The sequence below is a fragment of the Acartia tonsa genome, chromosome 6 (assembly GCF_053477335.1).
Source record: "Acartia tonsa isolate MP-2025a chromosome 6, ASM5347733v1, whole genome shotgun sequence".
Taxonomy (NCBI): Eukaryota; Metazoa; Arthropoda; class Copepoda; order Calanoida; family Acartiidae; genus Acartia; species Acartia tonsa.
The window spans coordinates 8,148,396-8,157,734 of NC_137265.1; the positions used below are offsets into that span (position 1 = coordinate 8,148,396).

At 32.7% G+C, this 9,339-nt stretch overlaps 1 protein-coding gene across 2 annotated transcripts; it reads left to right on the forward strand.

Moving 5' to 3' along the window:
- The first annotated feature begins 278 nt into the window (after window positions 1-278).
- On the forward strand, window positions 279-7,216 carry LOC145321735 (uncharacterized). Of its 2 annotated transcripts, XM_080163296.1 has the most exons (5): window positions 279-469; window positions 895-951; window positions 5,707-5,806; window positions 6,215-6,331; window positions 6,724-7,216. In XM_080163296.1, exons 1-5 carry the CDS (start codon window positions 318-320, stop codon window positions 7,036-7,038), a joined length of 741 nt encoding a protein of 246 aa, XP_080019422.1. In that variant the 5' UTR covers window positions 279-317; the 3' UTR covers window positions 7,039-7,216. The 2 variants fall into 2 exon arrangements, with proteins under 2 accessions (XP_080019422.1, XP_080019423.1); XM_080163297.1 differs by lacking the exon at window positions 895-951.
- Window positions 7,217-9,339: the final 2,123 nt, after the last annotated feature.

Genomic DNA, 9,339 nt, shown 5'->3' on the forward strand with positions numbered 1-9,339 from the left:
GTCTGTCCGTCTATCTGTCTGTTCGTCTGAAGCTTAAGATCTCGGTAACCACTGAACCGATTGGGCTCTACCTTTCAGGGATTATACCTACTGGTCCTGGTGGTTTAAAGCTATTTTCTTGGAGGGTGGGCGACCACCAACCCCCAAAAAAATGCATATCCCCCCCCCCAAAAAAAAAAAAAAATTGGCAGTTACTTCACATAAATTGGCAGCACCAGAAATTTTTTTTTAATTACCTCTTGGGACAAAGCCCCTAGAGGCTAGGGGCGAAGCCGCTTGTGAAAATATAAATCATTTGAATTTTTTCAGAAATTAAAATGACTTGCGACACACAAATCCCCCTGACCATCAGGGATTTCTTTTTCGAGGATCCTTTCTTTAAGTCCACTTGGGAGCACTTTGAGAAAATCCGGGAGAAAATGTTGGACGAGTCCAGAGACTGGTGGAAACAGGTCGACCAAGATTTTAGGTAAAATTGCAAATTTTTATGTTTGTGAAAAATTGAACAAATGGTTGCAAAATAGTTTGTAAGAATTTGTTCTTTGGAAAGCTATGCATTAGTCCTGTGAAAAAGCGCGATATTCCACTCCACCTAAAAAAATGTTATTGCAAAGATCATCACCCTTCCCCCCATAAAAGAATTTCTATATTTTTTCATTATTTAAATGTGGGTTGAAGTGTATCTCTTTCACTCTTCGTTTACACATTTAAATCGCTTCAATTTTTCTTTTTTTTCCATTTTATTCATACAACAAAAAAACAATATATAAGAAATGACTAATATAAACAAAATCCTAATGTAAACATACAGTAAACATTTTTGTCACGTAGAAATTTATTTTGAGTTAAAGTCAAATAGTTGTTCTAATGATGCAATATTTTTTTATATTTAAGGCCTTTCTCGCTTATGTCAGATGAGTTAATGAGATCAGAGAAAGAACGAGAGAGAAGGTGTTTAATTGCTAGTGAACCATTCCTAACCCCCACTTTAAATTATTTTTAGTAGAGAAGCTAATCTATATAATTCACTTTTTCTGTCTGTGCGTTAGACAGTCAGCCCGTAACGCTTTGTGCTAAATGTGATTATCTTCAGCTGCTATTCAAGATAGACAGCTGAAATTTCAGCAAAGATTCCTATGACACATGCGAATACATTGTTTTCCCGTCTGCCTGGCTGTCATGCTTTAAAAGACATAAACCTTATGAGGCTTCGTAATTTTCTTTAAATTTTGCATATTCTCTTTCTTTCCTTACTTTTATGAAAACTGAACATCTGCTCACTTTGTCCCTTTTACATTTCAGATTTTTTTGCTTCGCTACTTTTGATGTTGTCGTACTTGTTTCATCACATAAGGATGGCAAAAAACATGAAAGCGTAGCTTAACAAATAAATAATTAGCTTGTTGTATTTCAAAATTTTAAACAAAACAAGGATGACAACATCCATAAGTAATATAAAAAAAATTAAGTAAAATCACGAAACCTTTCATGATTTATAATGTGGAAGTATAGGAATCGATCTAGCTTCACGACAGATAAGTAAATCTTAACGAAACTTTGTGGAAGTATGTAAAATATATACTTATTCAAGTCCTAAAAATTTCAGCCGTCTATCTGGACTAGGAGTTGAAAAAAATGAAACATTAAAAAAACAGAAATCGATCTAGCACCCCAATTAATTGACATAATTTAATGAAACTTAATGAACATATGAAGAATGTAAACTTATTTAATCACTGAAGATTTCAGGTTTCCATCTTGAAAAGGAGCCGAGAAAATCACGTTGTCCACAAAATGTTTCATACGGACAGACGGACATTTCAAATTATAGAGTAGCTTCGCTACTAATAATAGACAGCTTATTTTGTAATACCACAGGATCTTGATGCGATTTTTTTAGTTAAATAGCAATGGGTAAGTTTTTGGTCTGTTGGTTATTTAAATGGGGATAGTTGTTGAGATAAAATCAACCTTATTCGACGTTCACTCAAAGCCCAAAAATAATGGACTTAAAAGTGTATTAAACTGTATATAAGACATTTGCGAATATATTGATACCATTAATTTGCCTCTTAGATAGAAAAAAGTATGTTTTTTTAATATTTTTCTCTTGCTACAAATCAAATTTCAAATTTGAGTCACCAAAAATGCTAAACTAATTTTTGCTCTAGAAGAATCAATTTTTGGAGTTAGAAAGTGCTTAATACACCATTTTAATCGCCTGGCATTGCTTTATAATATACAGGTAATGACTTGGTTTTTTATAGAACAGCTGACTAAAAAATCGAGGTTTTGTGATAAACCCACTTTTGTTGTTGCTCCATAAATGATATTTTTTTCCCCAATTTTTTTGGCTGTAAAGAAGCTTTATATATTCATATAACATCCACCTAAATTTGACTTTTGATATTTTATTTATAACATCACCAGAGGGAATTGAATTTTGGAAAAAAAATATCAATTTATATTTTACACTGCTATGCATTGTTCTTGTTCTTGTTTCTAAAAAAAATTTATATTATAAAAAAGAGAATTATTTAACGCTTCTATAGGTATGTTTATCATTTTTCTAGGCTAAATATAACTATAATTACACCATTTTAAAGTTAGACATCTTAACATATTAACACAATTATTGAAGCGGTCTGTATTATTAGGCTGGCAACCCTTAAAACAGCTGCATTTCATTATCTTATTATATATAGTAATTATTATATGTATAAACACACTTAATTTTTTAACTTTTTATTGGTGGAATACATATGTTTCTCTATAAAAATAGATCATCAGTTCCAATTAAGATGTATAAAATAAGAGTTAAAAAAATATATATATATATGTCAAAGCATTTTGAATCCTTTTAAAAGACTAAATAAGAAAGAAGTGTTAGAAAATTGTGCCCCCTGCGGGGTTTTTTACTGCTTATATCCTCTTAGGGTTGGGGGGGAATTAGCATCTTTATATAAAAAGAGGGAGGTTATTAATTAGTTTGGGGCAACCCCATAATTTTTAATCTTCCCCTCCCCCCCCCCCCCCCAAAAAAAAAATATAAAAAGCTTTGGCGTCCTTGCCTCTATTATATAAAGATTACCCCACAAAATGAACATGGGGATGCCCAAATTTAGATATTGCAATTCCCCCCCCCCCTTCCCCCCAAATCAAAAAGCTTGGATGTCCTTGATTAAGTAAGCTCATTTAAAACATACTGAAATCAATTTGGTTACAACAATTATCCTATTTAGTTTTTTAGTAGTGAAGCTACTCTATAATTCAAAATATTTGTCCGTCCATTGTCTGTCCATTCATCTGTATGTCTGTTCATTGGTATGTTTGTCTGTCTGAGACAGAAAGGGGAAAACGATATTTTCTCGGCTTCTATAAAAGATTTAAGGCTGAAATTTTCATGGATTGAATATTCTCTCTCTCTATCAATACTCCATATTTTCATCAAGTTTCATTAGGATTTGCCAAAAAACTGGGGTGGGCTATATCGATTCCTACATTTCAAGTTTTCATGATTTTCTCTACTCCTATTCAAGTTAGATGGTTGAAATTCAGGGATTGAATACTTTGATATTTTGCATAATTTTATCAAGTTTTATTGAGATTTACTTAATGGGGTTCTACCTCAAACATAGGAGTCCCAAATGTCGGAGTGGACAAATGCAGGAGTCCCAAACATTGGAGTGGACAAACGTAAGAATGGGACAAACGTCAGAGTGGACAAACATCAAGGTGGACAAACCTTGGAGTGGAAAACATTGGAGTGGACATTGCTTAAATAAAACCTAGGAGTGTCTACTATTTTAATAATATTACAATTTTGGAATTTTTTATACTCTTGTCTACAAAATAATGACTATGGCTGCAGCGCTCAGCCCCCTAGCCTATATCCTAACCTAACCTAACTAAGAAAAGTAACGGGACGAAGGTAGGGGGGGCTGTGTTTGTATAAAAAAATTCAAAATTGAAAAAAAAGTTTGGGACTCCTGTGTTTGTCCACTCCGATGTTTGTCCCAAAAATCCTGCGTTTGTCCACTCCAACGTTTGTACCACTCCTGCGTTTGTTCCACTCTGACGTTTGGGACTCAAGCATTTGTCCCTCCAATGTTTTTCCACTCCTACATTTGGCATGGAACCGATTATTGGTTGGGGTGCTAGTTTGATTCCTAGATTTGTAAGTTTTAAGGATTTTCTTTACTCCTATTAAAAATAATTTAAAAGGCTGGTTTTATACCCCTCATAATATATTACGGGGGGTGATTACCCCCATCCCTAAAAAAAATTACCCTTTTACAAGCAACTCCCCCTGGATACTCCTGCACTCCCCCTTGTAGTGACTAGGCCAACTTTATGGTCTCTGGTTTCAGGAAGCCCATTCAATTATGAGAAGTTCACATTATAAGAGCACTCTTATAGCATCCTCTCTATTAGCATTACATGTGTAATGCATTATAGACACTTTTAACAGTTATAAATCTATCTCAACCATAACATTTATAAATTATAATTACTAACTTCATTATAGACAGACAGATAGATATTGTGAGGGATCCTACACTTTATAACACCTTGTTTTGCATGGTAAAAATTGTTCCAATAGTTCTTGATATTGATATTTTATTTAAAAATTACAATAACTTGAATATAATGATGTTTAAAAAATGCTGAAATTATAGTTATATTTAGACTAGAAAAATGATTAACATACCTATAGAAGCATTAGATAATTCTCTTTTTAATTATAAAAATATTTTTTAGAAACAAGAACAAGAACAATGCATAGCAGTGTAAAATATAAATTGATATTTTTTTCAAAATTCCAAAACTATCCAGGGTCCTATAAGAAGCATCCATAAAACACAGAACTCAATAGGTACTGTAATGGTCGAAATCTTAAGCTGAAGACAAAAAAGATTACTACTTTATATAATAGGATAATGAAATGCAGCTGTTTTAAGAGTTGCCAGCTTAATAATACAGACCGATTCAATAATTGTGTTAATATGTTAAGATGTCTAACTTTAAAATGGTGTAATTATAGTTATATTTAGCCTAGAAAAATGATAAACTTACCTATAGAAGCGTTAAATAATTCTCTTTTTTATAATATAAAATTTTTTTTAGAAACAAGAACAAGAACAATGCATAGCAGTGTAAAATATAAATTGATATTTTTTTTCCAAAATTCAATTCCCTCTGGTGATGTTATAAATAAAATATCAAAAGTCAAATTTAGGTGGATGTTATATGAATATATAAAGCTTCTTTATAGCCAAAAAAATTGGGGAAAAAAATATCATTTATGGAGCAACAACAAAAGTGGGTTTATCACAAAACCTCAATTTTTTAGTCAGCTGTTCCATAAAAAACCAAGTCATTACCTGTATATTATAAAGCAATGCCAGGCGATTAAAATGAGGTATTAAGCACTTTCTAACTCCAAAAATTGATTCTTCTAGAGCAAAAATTAGTTTAGCATTTTTGGTGACTCAAATTTGAAATTTGATTTGTAGCAAGAGAAAAATATTAAAAAAACATACTTTTTTCTATCTAAGAGGCAAATTAATGGTATCAATATATTCGCAAATGTCTTATATACAGTTTAATACACTTTTAAGTCCATTATTTTTGGGCTTTGAGTGAACGTCGAATAAGGTTGATTTTATCTCTGTTATTGGTGATCCACTTGCAATAATTGATCAGGAATAGTTCATCAATGATGTTAAGAGAATTCAAATCATCTAAAGAATCTAAATCCAGTGAAAGCAAGTCTAGAAACAGTGATAGAAAGATCAGCTTTAAACAGGAAATTATTGTGCAATAACTAGAAAATAAACATTTTATATCTTCAAATTTGTAATGCCTTATAATTAAAATCTTGCATAATCAACACTTATCTTTAATCTATAAATGTAAAATGATCGATGGAAAAAGATAGTGCGAAGCTACTATATAATTCACAATATCCGTCCTTCTGTCCGTCAGTCCGTCTGTCCGTAAGACACAAATAGGGTAAAACGTGATTTTCTCTGCTCCTATTCAAGATAGACGGCTGAAATTTTTAGTAAAGATTACTATGACATATTTGATTACATTTTGGGGTTAGTTTGAATAAGAGATAACGCAACTGTTATTCAATCAATTGTTTTTATTGTTTTGAGCATAGAATAGCGTGATGCAACTTGACCTAATGCACAATATTTGTATAAATCAGGATGAGCATCCTCTGGACCTGTGGCACCATCACAAGGACTGGATGATGCCCTTCCCAAGGAAATGGATGCAGCCCAGTCTCTTCAAGGAATTCCAGGATCTGGATATTTTCCAGGTATAGTTTGAAGTTTTCCTTAAAGTTTCTGGCGGGTACAGAACCCCCTTTTACTTTTGAAGTAAATTAAAATGAACGGAAGGTGAATAGTTTTCTTTGTTTACTATAAACCCCTGTGGGAGGATTTAAACTCTGCAGGGATACACTAAATCCGACTAGGCAGGCACCGCAGTAGGACTTTAAAGAGGGAAAGGGAAGGTCAGTGTAAGGAAGAAAAATTGAAAAGAAGGGAAGAAGTGTTATTTTTTTCGGGGGGATATCACACTTTATGGTAAAGAACCTGCCTGTTTTAGGATAAGTCATAAACTCAGAATATTTTAATTTGCTTCTATAATTTACCATTGGAAGTACATCTTTGTCTTACCTTTTATTTATGTTTCTATTGCTTGCAGGACAAGGACAGTGAGGTGATTCGTGTGAAGGAGGATGACAGGAAGATGGAGGTTAGCCTGGACACCTCTGGATACAGACCAGATGAGTTGAGTGTGAGTGTATCTGGAGGTGTTGTCACTGTCGAGGGTAAACATGAGGAGAAAGCTGAGGATGGAATTAAGATGGTCTCCAGACAATTTCTCAGGAAATATACACTTCCCAGTGGAGCCAAACCTGAAGATGTTGTTTCAAATCTATCCTCTGATGGCGTACTGGTTATTACTGCTAATAAATCTGCCCAAAAAGCTATTGATGTCAAAATAAAGAAACGATAAATTTTATTTAATGTTATATTCTTTTGAAATTATTTCTGTAAATTATCATAAATATACAAAATATTTATGTTGTATCACTTTTAAGTATGTTTATATGTATACATGTTTCTCAAAATTTTAATATTTATATCTTTTAATTTACTGTACTTTTATTCATAATAAACTCCTATTGTATGTAGTTTTTAGTCATCGTTTTCAGGAATTCTAAGAAGATTCTGCTGACTATGTTGGTAAAACAATGTCTGCCCGTTTGTTTGAAGATATTGATCTCGGAAGGTCTAAACAACATTGGGTATGAATTTTGATTGGTTGCTTTATCAAGTTCTACCGTTTCAACCACTAATTGTAATGTACGGAAGGGGTAATTTTGGTGAATTACATTAAGGATGTATATGAATCTATAGGAGGCTATTATCTTATCCCCTTATGTCCCTGAATTGTAGTAATACTATGTTGACAAGGTGGTACAGAGGCATAAATCAAATCTAAAATAATTTCCACTTTACGCTTTACATAGCAAAATTTCACAGATTTATCAAACTTGTCAAATATTGTGTTCATACAAAATCTTCAAAGCAACTTGTTTATGGTAGCAAAGCTACTTTATAAACAACACAAAATCATATATGCACTAATTCTTTCTTTCTTTATTTATAATTCGATATTAATGGTTTGTCAAAGACTCATTTTATAGCAGATGCTAGAAACTGCTGAAAGACAGCTGTCGCTATAGATTAGTTAATGAACAGAATAGGTGCAAAGTGCTGTGACTTTAAAAAAAAGGACGGCTGATTTCAAAGGTTAACCTAGCTGCCGAAGCCTGAATAGTACTTTATTCTCATTATAAATGTTATTCCACTAAAAGGTACGTGCAGCTACGTCCAAAACTGTATAGAAAAAAAGAAAAAAAAATCTTCAGTAACCAATAAGAAGCTTCAATGTAAAGGTAAGAAAATAGTGCTACATCCTAGCTTTTTTATATAAGGATACGTAACTAAGCAAAGCGTTTTTACGATAATAAACTTTCGTGGGTTGAAATGAACACCTAACATTTTGCTTGCTAGAAGTTCAATATATTTAGGTTACTCATATTTTATTCAAAACTTGAAGAAAGAAAAAATATTTTTATTCCGTTTACTTTAAAGTTAACTTGAAAAAAAAGTTGGTAAATAACGAATTCTACCTATAATTGGTGAACAATGTTCAAGACAGGTAATGTTTTACCTCATAAGGTCATTAGAATAGGTTATATGCGGGGTTAGGTTTGATTTGTTAATTTGTTAATATGGTATCTTTATTACACTACTCCCATATGTTTTACCATAATTAAAGTTTACGGCCAAGCCATTTCAGATAGAGAGCTCAAGTATTTTCTAGTGTCTTATTATTGTATCTAACAGTATCCCCAGCAAGTTGCATAACTCTACCTCACCTACAGATGGGCTGAGGTCAGATTTAGTGGGGACTAGTCAAGAATCAAGATTAAACCACCGGCGCATTTAGAATATGCTTTGTTGAACATATGCGCGGCCAAATCGTTGTACACGTCCATCTTCGTCCAAAGATTTTTTTTGTGCTAAAAGGTCATTACCTAAGCTTTTTATAGTGGGGTCAAACGTCCTGATTGGTCAAGTAGTTTTGACGCTATGGCCGCTTAAAAAATGTCCTGATTTATGTGCCGCACCCTGTACAGCTATTTTTTGCAACGTTTTGCTATGATAAGGACAGAAATGCTAAGTTTTGCAAGATTTTGCTATTTTGAGGACAGAAAAGCAATTTTTTGGCAAGATTTTGCTATGTGATGGACCAAAAAGCTATTTTATGCAAGATTTTGCTATGTGAAGGACCAAAAAGCGATGTTTTGCAATGTTTTGCTATAAGGACAGAAAAGCTAAGTTTTGGAAGATTTTGCTATGTAATGACCAAAAAGCTATTTATGCAAGATTTTGCTATGTGAAGGACCAAAAAGCTATGTTTTGTAAGATTTTGGTATGTGAAGGACAGAAAAGCTATGTTATAGAAGATTTTGCTATGTGAAGGACCAAAAAGCTATTTTTAGAAAGACATATCTTACAAATATACAATGGTGATTTTTTTGGCTCATTTTACCGCAGAAAAGTTTTTTAATCATGGTCAGATTTTGTACAGTACATGTTCATGTACAAAAAACATTGGAGGGAGCGGACAATAGGCTGTTTAATACACAAGTCTCCAAACTTTTATATCTTGTGGTACTTTTACTTAATTTTGATTGTTTGGTTCGTTTAGCTGAGTGTCCAAACATTTAACCAATAATTTTAA

What these genes read in the sequence shown, in the direction of transcription:
- LOC145321735 (XM_080163296.1), top strand. Translation starts at nt 318, where the DNA reads ATGACTTGCGACACACAAATCCCCCTGACCATCAGGGATTTCTTTTTC. An exon ending in CAGGTCGACCAAGATTTTAG is followed by an intron (nt 470 to 894) that starts GTAAAATTGCAA and finishes TTTATATTTAAG; the next exon opens with GCCTTTCTCGCTTATGTCAG. An exon ending in GAGAAAGAACGAGAGAGAAG is followed by an intron (nt 952 to 5,706) that starts GTGTTTAATTGC and finishes ATAATTGATCAG; the next exon opens with GAATAGTTCATCAATGATGT.